The sequence below is a fragment of the Lineus longissimus genome, chromosome 8 (genome assembly GCF_910592395.1).
Source record: "Lineus longissimus chromosome 8, tnLinLong1.2, whole genome shotgun sequence".
Taxonomy (NCBI): domain Eukaryota; kingdom Metazoa; phylum Nemertea; class Pilidiophora; order Heteronemertea; family Lineidae; genus Lineus; species Lineus longissimus.
The window spans coordinates 7,875,387-7,891,738 of record NC_088315.1 but is presented as its reverse complement, the minus strand read 5'-3'; the positions used below and the strand labels follow the sequence as shown (position 1 = coordinate 7,891,738).

Genomic DNA, 16,352 nt, shown 5'->3' with positions numbered 1-16,352 from the left:
ATTGTGTTGATTTAACAGACACCACATTTCAAATGAAGTATGTTCACTCGCAGTTGAGTGCTTTCATCAGTGGCATTTTGCGGAGGCTGGTGCGTCCCCGGTTTCTCAGCACTCCGTAATATGCACCGGCGTGTGGAGCGTTGGGTAATTTAATTTTAGCGTTGGTCTTCCCGTCTGAGTTATGGACGTATGATGGCCTATTAGCCGGAACATAAAACCCCATTTCTTCCTTGGCTAAGCTTATATCAGCCAAGTGAACCAATTACCCCGCTATCCTTAACTCTTAGGCGCGCAAGTCTCTGATGGCAAGCGCCTGACACAAGTCATAAGTTAAACGATGCTACTATCTGCTGGGGGTGCGTAATGATGCTGTGTGTACTGCAGTGCTGTGGAGGGTGTCCATCACAAGTTGTAAGTCTGAGGCATTTGGTTAGAGAAATTAGGGAAGTCCGTTTTTACCACAAATGGTAAAGAGGGGCAGCGCTGAGGTAAAGATGCCCCTGTTGTGATGTACCCTTTGGAGGGAGCTCAGATGAAGCCCTATGGAAGGGTGATACAAATAGACCCAAGAGCAAATGGACCTTACAAAGTATGTAACTAGCTGCGGTCAGCATGCAGGTGTGTCAACGTGAAGGTGTGTTTTACCTGTCCCTGAATCAAACTTCATAGTCTATTGGGTCAATGGGTACATACATTTGCTTTTAGGAAGGTTAGAAAACTATTGAAAAGCTCTTGTCATTCACAGCTCATTCCATCATTTATTATTAATTTCCATAATTGACAAAGCTGACAATTCGCCATTGTTGAATCTTACCTTGTGCTTCTGGCCATAATAAAGATAAAGGCATTGAGCTTTCAACTCCAGGGATACAGCTTGTGCAGCAAATATAAAAATAAAACTTGACGAAATATTTCAAAACATCTTTCAAAAGATTAATAACCTGGCTTCTTCTCGTATGCTGTTTGTTTATTTCCATGAATAGTTACTTTTGCAAAAACAACAACTTTGCTTAGGCATGTCATGAAGAATTCATATAGAATGAATTCTTCATAAGCGAACTTGTTGAAACGTTGAAAAACAAAGAAACATTGCCATTCACACTCTTTTCAGCTTTAAAAAGTTGAAAAGATTGTACATGGCAATGTTTCATTGGTGTTGCCCTATTTTCCTCAAGGAGTGCTCTTTGTCAGCAGGATTAATCTTTTACATGTAGTTTGTTTAAAGATTTCACTCTCAAGCAATTGACTACAGAAGTTAATTGACTGATGGAATCAGTCTAGGTATACTCCAAGGTATAGGTAAGTATAGACTCAATCCAGTGTTTGCCATCTTACTCTGAAGTAATATTCTACAGAGACTAGACTTTGAACGCCCTGCCATTCATATCATCTCATAATCATAAAATACACCGTGATTTGAAGAAGCAGTGATTGTGATGATAAGATGAAATTGATGTAGAATCCCAGATATGGGGAATTTTATAGTCGCGTAAATTTTTCCGATGGCTGTGGCAGTACAATATGAACATCGTGGCATGAATTCAAACTTTACGCTACTCATGATGACAATAATTTGCGAATAGAGGGACGTTAGATCTAATATTCTCGCTGCCTCCATAGAGGCGAGATCTTGTTATTACTATGAATGGTGATGTTAAAATGTGAGCAAAGACATTTACGAGGTTAGAGCATATAAAGGCTAGGGACGATCTTACATTGGCCCGCTGGGACGCCAAGTTGATTTTGGTCTTGACATATTGCCAACCGAGCAATGTAATAAATTTTAATCATGCGAGAAAAGTGATCCTTGTCTGGAGTTGCTTGGGATTTTGTTGCGGAGAGATAAGGCCCCAAATTAGAAACGTTCCATTTCCCTTGGTGGTGAAAAAAATGGTTGGGTCGCGGGAGAAAATGTCCGATTGTGCACTTACCATGCAGTTACAAAGATACAGTTGCATTTGAACTTGATGCTGAGTGGAAGCGTGAGTATGTTGGCAACTGTAATTTTTCCAGTTGGGATAGAGGGCGCCATGAGCACACCAACTGATTGATTATGCTGCAAATCTCCCTAGAACATCTCTAGGGATACACTTTCAAACAAACAATTGGATTGCTTTTTTGTTGGTGATTTTCGGCCCTTATTAGCCATTTTCTAAAAAAGATCTTGGCAGTTCACGTTCCACCACACCAACGTCCTGTGAGCCGTAATGGGTTTAACGGGTATGAAAACATCATGGCAAATTCAAGCGTGTTTTTGCACCCTGAGGGTACATGTAATATACCGGCAGTTCGTAACAGCTGAAGCCGTCCAACTAATGCTGTACAAGGTCACAAATGTACAGCACCTTTCTAGCAAGCTGAAAAAGTACAGAGTCTGAAGCTTGTGTTGGTAGTATAAAAGCAGGCTGCGGCTATGGCGCTTGAGGTGCTCCTGGCTCTCTGATCCTGTTCAAATCAAACATTTCTGTAACAAGTGGCGTTTTGAGATTCATTAAATACGACATCCTGAGCATCAGGTCACCATAACTTGTCAGCTATGTGATAACATATTCGAGAACATTTCCCCATAACAGATTGGAAAGCTTTGGCACAGTTTAGACAACTCTACTCTGTCTGTAAAGGCGTACAGTGGTCCTTGAAGCATTATCATAATGGCCAATGACAAAATTCTCAGTTGTTTTACTCTAACTTCATTTTCAACATCTTCTGATACTGATCTTGTAGTACCATGATAGCCATACACCTACATCGACCTACCAGGGAGCTCATCCCCTGTCGCTTCCATTTTTTATAAGCGCCTCGAGGATGTGTACAAGAGCAGGAAACGTGTGTAGATTTCCCCGCTTGGACAGCGAGCAATACAGCACAAGGACATGATGGTGATGATCTAGTATGTTGAGCGCTACAGTGTTGGCTATTGTTGCCGGTTGAATGCAGTTCCTGAGTGGCAAGGCTGCGGACTTGATACATGTATGTCGAGAACATGAGAACAATGGGAATGGAAGCTAGTTGAATCCATTCAGTTGTACCCTAGCCATTGGCGATGGTATGGGGACATGGTTGTTTTTCTCAACTATCAGATCTGTGGCAGGTCTGAGAGCAGAGCTCTGGAGAAGGCTGCAGAATATCTCTTCCCCCAAAATACTCATACATGTCAAATGGTCTCAGATTTTCTTTTCTACTCGAGTAAGTCTGCCCTTCTGCCCTTGAGCCCTTTGTCACCATGGCCAATGAATTTTAAAAAGATCCTGTCTTGATTTGGGTAGTCGGACAGTTGAGGCTGAATTGTCTATTGAACACTTGAAGAGTTCCCTGGTATCGTCCGTATAGTAGGGTTACTTATTTGTAGTGTTCCATACTATTTAAGCTTTGGGAGTGAAAACCCCAGCCAAAAGTGTAACAGAGGCAACATAGACATTTATCTATATAGTAATAGCACTATTGGGTGCCATTCGAGTCTATTCATTAAAGTAGAGTATGAAGTAATAAAGCGACTCCTGCGATAACAGCGATTGAGGAGATACCAACGGAAGTAATTCACTCTCATTGTCAGATTCAGAGGTGATTGTGGACATTTTCGAAACTGCTGTTTGCCGTGGTTTCCAACCAATAATGGCGGCTTGTGTCGATGGAGTTGTAACATGTTTTTATCGTACAGTTGATGGGCTGACCAGGTTGATGGACTAACCCCACATGTATGTAGAATCTTTACCACAATACACTTATACTCTTTGGGACTATCTGTAGATGTGGGGATTGCGAGGTACCTGTTCCGATGTCCTGCTGTTAAGCAATTTCCAGTTTTGGAGAGTGATTTCTTCCAAATCCCAGTCATTTTGGTGGCAAAAAAGACCATTTCCTCTTTTAGCTATCAATGGAATGCCATGTGACAGCTCCCCCTCCCGGTTGCTATAAATCGATGTTTCAGCATGTCTAATGTCATACATTACCTGTAGCATAGCACAAGCAATAAGTATGTAACATTAAAAAGGATGACAGACCATCACGGATGGGATGTACTTCAGCCATAACCACCTGTCTCCTTGAGAATGTACACAGTGTGTCTGAATGCATCAGGCCTTGTGTTGTGGTATGTTTAAGTTTGCAAACACGAAGTATGCCAAGTACATGTAGATGATGGCGTCAGGGGGGGGGGGGGCCTGACATGTGCTCAAGTCCTTGATCCTCCGATGCTCCCATCTGCTTCATGATTTGGCATTTTGTCAGTATACACTATGAAGTCGATGGAATACACATCCTACTCTCGTTGTCGTCAATGATCAAGAGTGGTACACGTGTACATGCTGTGTCTACACGCGTTATGTCCTCATGTGTTGGCAGTTTGTCGAGAAATGTACAGCCAATGCATATATCCCTTGAGATGGCTGACAGCCTGCTGAAGTGTAGTGGTTTGAATACTTATCTTCCTCAACCCTGTACAGATTGTCTAAATGCATCAGTCTTTGAGTCTATGCATCAGTTAGTGTGTCTAAATGCATCAGTCTTTGTGTCTATGCATCAGTTAGTGTGTCTAAATGCATCAGTCTTTGTGTCTGAATGCATCAGTCTATGTGTCTAAATGCATCAGTCTGTGTGTACAAACTGTGTCTTAACGCATCTATCATGGTAATGGACTGGCTTTCTCTGTCTGAAGAGATTGGCAGTTAATGCAGTCACAGTTTATAGAATAAGGTGTGTACTTGAATCCTGATCAAGACAAGAGCCTGTTACCACATCGAGCTATAGTGTCGTATTAGGGCAAACAAGCTTGGATTGAAGGCTCCCCATGTCACTACACATATTGGACGAAGGAAGCCCTAAGTTGTTTGGATCCGATACTGTATGCTGATCACATCTATGCCAATGCTACACCACAACGCCAAGCCGCAAAATGGTAATTTTTTACGTGCCTTGTAAAATTGACACCGAGGAAAATGAGTTGAAAAATTACAAGTTTGTGTCATCGGGGGCAGAATCCCAATGGGATAGAGCGTGATATTCTGCTTGCTGCCCCGATTTAGATCTTGGTTGGAATGAACTTTGGTGGCAGGCTGCTATTACGGGGAGTGTGTTTGGGTGACTGTGATAAGAGATGACACGCCTTTGGAGTAAGATGCTCCGCAAGAACTGATTGTCATAATTGGGAGCTGTCATCTTGACGCTGAGTGAGCGGAAGACTTTAACCCTAGGAGGGTGGAGGATGTGAGATATGGGATGGAGATTCGCCAAATTTCCCCCCTTAAGGTTGGCAGCTGAAACGTGACGTCTTGAGGCCCTTTGAACAAGAGGAAGATACTCTGAAGGTGCTCTCCCCTATGCCTGCACCCACTTGCACTAGACACCCCTCAAATGGCTGTCACATCCATAAGCCAGATCACCTTATTTCAGAGATTTGAGGTGAATTTCAAAAACGTTGTGGCCGGTAGATACCTCATTCAAGTATTCATATTTACACAGTATCAATTCGTATTGTTATTTGACACTATCAGTGTGTTTAAGCCTCAACCACTGTTAGCTGCGAGGGTTGAGAGCAGTTGCCCCAAGCCACTCCTATTCATACTCAGCCTCAAGGCAAAGCCAAGTTTTCCCTTACAGTATATGTCCACATAGGTACAAAAAGTACACAGATCTCGTGTGTATAAAGTACTTGGAAATTCCTCGTTCAGTATGGCCGTGGCATTTATTTGAGCTTATTGCTATTAATATTCCACTTGGGACAGAGATGAGTGCCCGCTGAGGTAAGGAGAATCCTCCAGCGATACATCATTTGCCATCGCTGTTCGACCTACTATATTCCTTGAGCCACTTATAATTTCACCAACCTCAACAATGTTCATTTCGCCCCAAGTTGGCTATATAACCTTGTATGTTTTGTATGAGAAAGTACATTTGATAATAACATAGCATGTGCAAGAAGAATTGCTTCTGCAATGAAAGTTACGTGGTACCCAGCTCTGTTAGATTATGCTGACAAGGCTAACCCCGTTTAATTAGACCTAAAGCTGCGCCTTGATGCAGCAACGATGGGCCATGTCGTAAAGCAGCGACGATATTTCGTAATTTGATTCAATTCATCTGCAACGAGAACTCTAATCGTTGATTATACATGATTGCAATGAGTGAATCGCGTATAATTGTAGAAGAGGACTTAATAACACAAATCAATCATTTTAATCAATCCGCGGTTACTGAATGAGTAAAATAACTGGTATTCTCCGCATTGTTTAGTTTGAGGAGTTGAACCCAGCCGAAGACCACCCATGCCCCGTATAACCCTGTGACGATATTCAGCGAATTTCATGCGGGATTTTATTAAATTTCCGCGATTGAATTATCCAATATAAATATTACAGATCAGTCGAGTATCAGCGACTCTTGAGCAATGTTTTTCTTTGTGGCGGCTTGGGATTTTTGTGATGGGTTGTGATTGGTTGATTTGTTGTCGGGAATCTCATTTCCTGCTAGTGTTTTCTCCTTTCGAAAATGTTTCATCCAGGATGATACCTCCGAGGGTCGGAAAAAAAATGCCTGCCTTTACCTAAAGTTCATGATCTAGTACTGTATGAAAAGAAATTTCCTCCTGAACTTTGAATCATTCTAAAATTATATCGGGGCCTTTTACTGGGCACCTGGGCACCTCACCCGACAAAAACATTGAAATGCCAGAAACGTAAAAGTACCCAGGTTGAATCCATTTGAAAATATTCCCAGCTCTAAGACTCTACAGAGCCCATCACTCAGCCCTACTGCTACCTCACACACAAATCGTATGCATGGACATCATTTGAATTCATGCATTCAGTTTCAAGTGTTTGACTTGTTCGTCCGTGCTGAATCATCCATCTTCAAATTTGATCCTCGCTTGGCTAGATCGTATTTTTTGCTGCGTCCCTCACTTATAATCGTATATCTTGATGCGAAGAAGTCAAGTGTGTCTAGAGGCTGCAGTCATATTTCTCAAAACGATTTTAGTGTGAGTGAATTGGCCATGTTTTGAACAAGGCAAAAAGTCATTGGAGGCCACAAGTCAAATCTAGGTCATGGTCAAATCTAGGTCAAGATCAAATCTAGGTCAAGGTCAGGTGGTCAGCATGATGCCAAAAGCAAAAATTTTGAATACAGGACGAAGAAATCATACTTATTTGGCCTATTGCGTGAAGGTCTATGCTACATTGTGAGGCCCCGTCTGTCTCTTGTCTAGAATGATATATAACGAACCCAGTGAACTCATCAAACGATGCCGTCGGTGTCATTTAATTACGACGAAGGTCACTTCTCGCAAATCATCAAAAAGCCCTTCAGAATTCCCCATATCTATTATGCCCTTTACTTTTTTTTGCAATAGCCAGAGGCCACCAAGGGTTAAGGCAGAATATCTTGTATCATGTGTTTGTTTGCCCCATGGGGAAAGGGCTCAGATAACTTGCTAATTGCCCTGCTAGGGGCTCAGCTACAAAATACTATATAAGATAAATGGCTAGCTATTTGCTGCCACTAGGTCGAATACAGTAGCTTGAGCGCGACGCTAAATCGAGGCAGACAGCTGAAAGTGTGGATCGAGCACATCCCTGGAGACTGTTCTTTTATTAGACTGACATTATGATACATACATTTTTGGGGAAGGTTATTACCCTGCTTGCTTAAGGAGGTGTATAAAGAGGTCACCTTGCCCTACATGCTAAAAGGGGTCAATTAAAAGGCCATCTTGATCTGCAGGTTAGAGAGAGCCAATGAAAAGGTCAGCTAGTCCTTCATGTTGAAGAGAGTCAAATAAAAGGGCACTTTGCCCTGCATATTGAAGGTCAATTTGTCCTGCATGCTTAAGGCAGCCAATAAAGGGGTCAGCTTGCCCTGCATGCCAAAGGGAGCCAATAAAAATGTCACACTGATCTGTTAGGTGACATTGATTCTTGATAAAATTGATGTAAAGTTCAACTAAGATGAAATACTGTCTGTTGGGTCGGGATGCTTCTCTTCTCTCAAACACAACAGATCCTCCTGTGGCTTCCTAGCTCCTCTACCCCATATACACTCGATCAGCGTACACCCCATCATCAGTCTACTCAATCATGCCAGGATCCTCGTAGAGATGTTGGTTATTCATTACGAGCTGTATGAGGCCGATTTCCTGAGTCTTGAGCGGTTAATCTCTTGTATTTAGCTTTAATTCGCCAGCGTTTAAATATGGCGGAAATTTGATGCCGTCATTGGTAATTAAGTGGGTGAGGATGTTGTCATAACGGCCATGTGTACATGACGTCAAGTCACTCTCAACTTTCACTCGAGTCTTTAACTTCAAACGGCAAAACTGAGAAATTTGCCAGTTTGTTCTAGGTTTTAACCCAATCATCCGTGTTGACAGCAGAAACTGTCAGATCTTGTGTTGCCTTGGAGCAGCTCATTGTTGTGGAAGTTAGCTGATACAAATGCTGTGTGAGGTAGTGGCCGGTGTTCTTTTGGCTAGGGCAAGAATGATGTCATTGACGTCAAGATCATCCCCAATGTCACGTAGGTGAAATGTTTATTGTTGGTGATATTGATATTGATCTATGCCCTGTGCTCTATGCTGTCTTTCGACTGAGAAGTATAATTCATGCCAAGATGTCCTTTTCGTCTTGACCAGAAACCTAAAAGTCAAGTACAGGAGTTGTAGTCTGCTATGACAGTTTCCTTTAGCCATCCTGAACTTGACCCTCACTTCTCGGATTCCGTTGCCCCCTGATTTTCTCATGGTTAGGTTTCTCGCACCGAACACATGATTACGGCTGGAACATTTAGCGTGTTGGGTCCAGTTCTACCTAAACACATTTTCTCTATTGCACTATTACATTATGAGCTAAATGGGTAAGGGGCTAGTTTATTTGGCGTAACGAAATCAACCCTTGGATGATGAGTCATTTAGCTGCGTCTTAGTTACACATGCTTGGCTTGTGCTGTTCATGGACATCGAGCTGATGTGACTGCTACCGGGTGGGAATTCTTGCGGTGTCCCCAAGGCCATACAATCTGAATTTCATATTAGTCTGGTGGTGAAATACAGACCCGCATGTTTCATTGGTGATGTGGAGATTTTACGAGAATCTGCCATTTGGGTCTTTGTCAGAAATCGACAAGCTCTGATGCCTGTACCCACACATCCAGGAACTCCTAATAAAACAGCATGTTTTTGTGTCAGTGAGTAATTGTTTTGATGATAATGGGAATTCGTAAATCATAATATGGAAGGGAAATTCAAATGATGTTGTTGTCAGCCAAACAGTCAGATTTGGCCATGTCTGGTTACAAGTATTGGTTTTTGTGGAAATTCATGCTACTTCCAGCCTTTTAAGACCAGTTTCTTGCTCTGCTTTAATACCTTGTAGTATTTGAGGAAAAAATAAGTGTACACGACCTGATTTGGAAGCTAAAATCTCTGGCTGTTTCTGTGGATGCTGAAACTGAGTGTGAATGTGACACAAGCCCCACTGTCACTGGTAACCAACATCATACAGCACTTTCATCTATCTAGCACGCAGAGATTAATTTCTCGCCGCGTTGTGGGATATTTATGAAATGCAGTAACGTGAATAATCGGCGGGTGCTTAGACAATGAGATCGGACCCCTAATAAGCGACACGAGATTGGGGTTAATTGTTGGCAGCATATCAGGCCGTCCCATACGAGGCTTAGCAGGCGGTACCGAGGAATCTCGACAAATGTTCGCGATTGCCAGCCCTCAGCATCGCAGCGTTTCTTGGTTTGAATTGACTCTCTCCACGGGGTGGGCTTTGACGTAATTTACTGCGTATTGTTCTACAGGAACTTGGTAGTTCTAGACGAGCTATAAACGTCTCTCTAGGACGCTCAGGCAGATTATTCCATTGTCTGTACGACTTGGGGATACCAGCATAATATCAGGAGTTTTCTTGATTGGACATGTAGGAGTCTTAAGAATTTACCAATTTGGGGCCTGTTACAGCTAGCAGTGATACAGTTCTGGCCATAAGTATCATCCCCTCAAGGATTCCTGTTTAGATGCATGGACTCTGTTCAATACTACATTTGGTACACACTCTGCAGTTTGCTAGAAGTTCAACTTGGCATCTTGACACACAAAGCTCAGAGATTGCAAAATCCCTTCAACAAAAGGTAACTAACGTGGTCCCTTAATTCGTGGTACAGGTGGACCAAGGGATTTAATCAAAGCCGCTAAAGTAACTAATTACGAAAGCCTCCCAATGGTGTCTGTACCCTTATCACCTGTCCCCCAGGCTTATTGTTTGTCCCATCGCCATGGTGATAGAAGCCTCCTCTCTTCGGCAGAAACACTTGGAGCTGTATTATACAATGTAGCAGCTGGTCTGATCTCAGACGATTGTGCCCGCCCGAGCGTGAAACACATTTCAAGGATGCACGACTGGTGCAAACATTTTTTGTTTATCATATTGCTGTTCGTGTCCGAAGTTAATAGACCGCTCGCCTCATTTGAATACATAAATAGATTGGTTCAGTCCTAATTCCACTTTAACCCCTGCAAAATGTGTCGCACTTAAGTTGTGTGTCCTTCTGGGTACCTGGGATGATCCTACATGACTCCATATATACTTCAGTTTGGTCCAACGATAAGCTGGCTTGCCATGTGAAACACTCCATTCGGCAAATCTACTTCTGAATCTACATCTAAATGAGTGTTTTCAGTGAACAATTCAGATTTTTACGTGTTCAATTTCATATGTAATGAGAAACTCCCTTTAAATAGTTCTGTCGGAATGCAAGATACTGTTATGAATATCATTTGCTTGGGGGTATAGTCATCTTGAAATCTGATATTTCAAACTCTAATTAATCACTGTACAAAAATGTTTAGTTGCTGCATAATTTTTGAGTTAGTACTTGAATTAGAAACAAAATAATACATAATGATATTAAAAGGTGGTTCTCAAAGTTAAAATATAATGACCTATGGTTGCCAGCGTATAGTTCTTGTCACAATTATTTGTAATTGAGTAAATTTTTTATAATTGGAGACTAATTAGATAATAAACATTGACATATTGATGATATCGTTATCTTTTAAATGTTTCAGATTATTCCAGTTGCATGCTCTTAATATCGATCATAATGTTGTCGCCCTGAATTTTGATTTGTCAAATTTATTTACTTCATTTTTTCGTTTTTTTTCTCAAATTTCTTTTAGAAACTGAAGAAGTTGCCGGATCGCAGTCCCGCTTCTATGGTAGGCTCCATTGTTTCCATTTTCTGTGTGAGAGTTTGTGAAAATGCTTTGAAAAGCCGGGAAATCGTCGGCGTAAAGTCCATGTGACTTCTGTTGGCGCTCCCATTGGATTGTTGTGAGTTTGACGTGACCAATGGGTTGAGTTTGTCGGTGTGATGATGATCTGTGTGTCGTGTGTTTTCATTGGTCACGATAAAGTTACTGGTCCTGCACGAGCACATGTCCTATGAGTATGATATCGGCAGCAGTACAGCTGTTAAGTAACTGACCTGAGTAGTTTCTGAAGTCGACTTTGAAATTAAAAATCGTCGTTGCTGTAAATAATAATTTAAAGCCATACAGAGAAAGTCAAATTGTTTGCTACATAAATTGTGTGTGTTCTGTATCATACTTTTCCATTCAACATTGGTGAAGGTTTCTTGTGGGTATCAGTGTTATTTTTCACGGAATATATTGAAAAATATCATGGTAAGTTTTTTATTTGATGTTTATTTGTATTTGATTGAAGTAAATTCGAAGCTAGAATAACGTTGATGGTTTGTGCACCCGGTGCCAGTTGTCCTTTAAGAATGATATCTGTGGAATGTAAACACTGGCGGAGAGACCTCAGAGTCAGAATCCCTTGATGAAGGTTGTCAGGGTAGCAGTGGTAAGACCGATGTGAAAACATCAGTGCCTGTCCCCTCTGAGGTCTTGATTTCCACTCCTGGTTGATGCACGTCTTCATGTCACAACCCTTGACCTCAGATGTGAAATGCCCATGTCTTCATTATGCCACTCTGACAACTCGTGTCATAGAGGGTGACTCTCGACAGTGTAGGTTTCCTCCTACATTACATTACAAATCACCCAGTATCTAAACTTTGTTGATATATATAGTTGACCTCAGCTTTCAATCCTTTGATCGAATTGATTTGATTTGAAGATTGCATAAGTTTCGATGTTTTCAAATGATATAGAAAATATCACTATTGTTAAAGTTTGAAATAAAGAGACAAATGTTCTTTCTTCAGCGAGAATTTCTCTTCCGAATGTCACCAAAATTCGTTTGATATTTGAAGAAAAATAATAGAATTATAATGAGCAAGAATTCATCCCCATCAGGGTAAAGCTTCCCTGGAAGCTGGCACTATTCACAAAAACACAATTACTTTCTATAAATAAAACCCGTTAAAAAATTAAAGAGCACTTCTTTGCACCCTTGTATTGAAAGTGCTGTCTGTGCCATTCCCCTTACGTAGGCATGGCGCACGCTTTCAGAAAAACTTTTTTTCAAACAATTTCTATCATCGAGAAAGCTTTTGGTTTTAGGAGAAACAATGAACCTATTTAATATTTCACATCGCCTTGTCGCCTTTCTGTACCAGCGTTTGATTATCTTGATCACAATACGCCTAGTTGTTCCGACACAAAACATATCCGAGACAAATTTCAACTTCTTGTTATCAGAGACTGGGGCCTGGAGCTAAAAACTAAACATTAGTCGTGAGTGCAGCGTCCGATAGGTGTCTCTGGCGTAGTTTGTCGTAGATTGCTCCTGGCGTTCTCAATCTCTTTGAGAATTCGATGCCGTTTAGCTGTGCGCACCGATGCCTTACTTACATCGTCAAGCCAGCTACATGATAAGCTGACTATAAAATGTACAAGTTACAGTTTGTTATTGGACGCAGAGAATAATGACACGTTATCTGGCGCTATTTTTGTCGCTTAGCCATTTAATGTGCTAGGTTAAAAAACTGTTTTACACTTTGAATTTGATTGGAGGACAGTGTTTTTAAATGTTGCAATTGAGACAGAGTTGAATTTCATGAGATTTAAATTGGGCGCTTTTTGGTGCATTTAGTTTAAATATTGACTAATGGGAATTTTTACATGGGATGATAATTTGACATAGATTTTGAGGGGTTTTGTAGTAGGTTGAATAAAATAAGTCTATTTTGAAACTTAATGATGAAAAATTAATATCATATTGTCTTTGTTTTCATGTAGATTGGAAGATTGAAAGTGGACTAATAGGTTTGTTATGAAATTGGTATATCGACTCACATGTAGGTGGTATGTCATGATATCCAAAATGAATAAGACAATCTATGTTAACTTTTTCTGAGTTTTTAGGGGAATTGACAATAAGAATAATGGAATAGACACGTGTGAGTGCAGATCTAACGAGGCTTAGCTATACCCTATGTAATGCGAAAGGGGGGATATTGTTCAAGATTCAATGTTCCCAGCATCGCCTCAGCCTTGAACATCTCAAGATCTAAACTGACCGAGGTTAATTCACAAGTGCACTTCAGTATATAGCTCTTCATCCACCCAGCTCTGGTGTCACAGCTAGAGATAGGTTTAAATGACCGGGGGGGGGGGGGGGGGGGGGCAACTGGCAACATGTGACCTAGGTTGACCAATCAGTGACTTGGGCTTAGCCATTTGTGTACATCCAACAATTTTGATGTGCTGCCGTCATCTGTGTTTATAGTAAACAGAAAAAAACAACTACCTGACCTGACACCTCCAAAACCACAAGAGCATGCCGACTCATGCCTTCAAGTGACCAGAATCCCAATAACACTGCACCAACTATTCTAGATTCTGTGTGGCGTCTTTGATGACAGGGATCAACTATAAGACAGCGCGAATCACCTAATTGCACGAGGACAAAAATTAATTGCGTTCGAGACTGGGTGTGGGTTGTTTTATATTTTAACGAACGCCATGTTTTTTCAACGCGCCGAAATCTGTGTGAATTCTAAAGCTGGGTTTTAATTCAATTTCTTCTTGGATGGTGACGGTGTTTAACCCTTTGAATCATGAGCTACTTACTCTTGGCGATAAGAGTAAAAAGTCAAACGTAATATCTTATGTTTGAATCAACCTGAGGAAATAAAAATGTCAGCTTTACGGTTGGAGTTTTTCATGATGGTACAGGGTATTTTTTAGAATCTTTCAAATTTACAAGGTAATTGTGGTTACATTGTGGTTTTAATCAATTTCTTAGTCGTGATATTTCAGGTGCGAGTTTGAACTGCCGTTGTATGTAAAGTTGGATGATTTCTTTACCGTTTATAGATAATTACCATAAAGGCAACACTGTGCCCCAACCGGCGTCTTCCCCCTACCCTCAACAAGTTCAGTGTGAGTTATCTTTTATGTTGTTGCTATTCTGGTTCATGCTAACTTGGTGGAGATCTGCTGTGCTCAGGCTTGTGCATGATGCACTGGAGATCTTACCAACTTGGAATGAACTGTCCTGTAGTGTTGGTTTCAGTCCGACTTGGCAAGGGTCAGTGTACACTATGTATGTAGCTTTGTACAAAATCCATTATTGATGTTGCCAAGTTAGAATGAAGCGGTTTGAGTCTAAGTTGGTGAAGGATCCATGAAGATTGGAGATTTGTGCAGAATGCACGGTGAATCTTAAAAACCAACTTGGACTTTACTGTCCTGTAGTACTTAAAACTCGCTATACACAAGATCTAGTCACTGACATACTCTTTAACTGGGTGGTTTGGCCTAAGAATTTAATCTGTTTGTGCACTCCAGTTAATTTCCCCTGAAACGAGTAGTTTCTGTCGCTGTGAACTACAAACTAACGGTTTTACCAGCAGATGAGAGATCTTCTCGTTGCTCCTCGCTGCGATATGTCAATGGAAATTTCTCTACAACATATCTTGTGTACAGTGGGCTTCAGCTTCTTGTGAAAAAAACATCGAGGTATCAACTTCCTACGAACAGGTAGATTTCTAAAATATGAATAAAAATGAAATATTTCACAGGTTTAGACAACTTGAAATGAAAAAATGAGCAAGTCTAAACTCAGTTAGGTTCTAGGCTGAGTTGCTCATGCGTACGCTTCATCACCACTTTTAATTGTGACTAGGAATTTCGTTGGAAGTTCATTCCTTGGTGTCGTGTGTTCATGATGTAAAAAGGAAAAACCCTGTCCTTGGAAACACCAAGACCAAACCTCTATTTCAGCTGTAACTGCAAGATGCACTGTGTAGATTTCACCTCACCTTGAGTTCTTTTGTCTTTATTAACTGTCTATTTTTTGATTGAAAACCGTATTTGAAAGCAGAATTCAAGTTATAATGTCTCTTGAGTGTGGCAGGCCACATTGTCCATGTAAAAAATGATTAGTAATAAATTGATAAGTTGTAAAAGCACTTTCAGTGTTGTTTCTAATCTCAAATTGTTGCCAATTTACTTTCACTCTTTGGTATTCTGTTCTGAAATATCAAAAAATAAGGCATGGTTTGGGACAAACAAGAGCAGATGAAAACCTACAGGTTTGTTATTCTCACTCTAAAAAGTGTTGCTTGCTGCTGCTGTTTCATTGGTCATAATACACATAGAACGAGAACCTTTGGCAAGATGGCTTTGTGTCTCAAGTATTACATTACCTATTCCCCCATTGAATCGTATCGCTATGTGTCGTCCACGCCCGTAGACATGGTCATTATATCATAGGAACATAGCTATACGCCATGGCTGCCAGAAATAATAGAACGCATGGTATAAACGGAAATTGATACCAGAGAGAAAAAACGTTTGCTCTGCTTTAGCCCTGTCTCAAAGGCAAGGTCTGGATCGGGTTCAGAGTCAATAACAAAAACTTTACTTTGGTGGGTATGCGCTATGATAACTCGGTAGGATTAGCATGTACACAATGGTTGTATGCTGTAAGGCACGTTAGAACACTTCCATCCAAGAGGCGAGTGTTTGTTTAAGTTTTTCGACGTGGAGTGCTACTCTCATTTTAGTTGCTCATTAAAAATTTCTGCAGCAACTTGCGTATGCAAATTCGGCGTCCTCGGTGGGCCGGCTGGATGGTTGATGAATGCTGTGAAGTGTGGTATGGTACACGCGGCTGCCATACTACATTTTGAATGTGTATCTTTTCAAATAAAACCTCATTGACTCATTGGCCACTGGGTATATTGAACCGCATGCCCTTGGCTTCTGGTCTATAGTGCACTACACCAGCTACTATCTTTCTGATATCATATTTCTGTCTTTTCTTTGTGGGTTGGGGCAAAAACACTTGCTGGTTAGAAAAACAATGCAAAAATAATACGCATGTGGCACCTTGAAATTTTTTTGTCAGCAATATAACGTCGTGTCTTTATTTATTCAG

The 16,352-nt window shown here is 41.0% G+C and overlaps 1 protein-coding gene across 9 annotated transcripts in view; it reads left to right on the top strand.

The window, feature by feature from the left end:
* LOC135492638 (one cut domain family member 3-like) overlaps positions 1–16,352 on the top strand; it is a 121,666-nt gene that overhangs the window by 32,915 nt on the left and 72,399 nt on the right. For 6 of the 9 annotated variants that reach the window (XM_064779200.1, XM_064779199.1, XM_064779198.1 and 3 more), the window contains 2 exons: positions 11,177–11,215; positions 14,285–14,350. In XM_064779200.1, coding sequence (XP_064635270.1) covers positions 11,177–11,215; positions 14,285–14,350 — 105 coding nt within the window. The remainder of the gene's footprint in view (positions 1–11,176; positions 11,216–14,284; positions 14,351–16,352) is intronic. The other 3 variants (XM_064779202.1, XM_064779201.1, XM_064779205.1) reach the window with 1 other exon arrangement.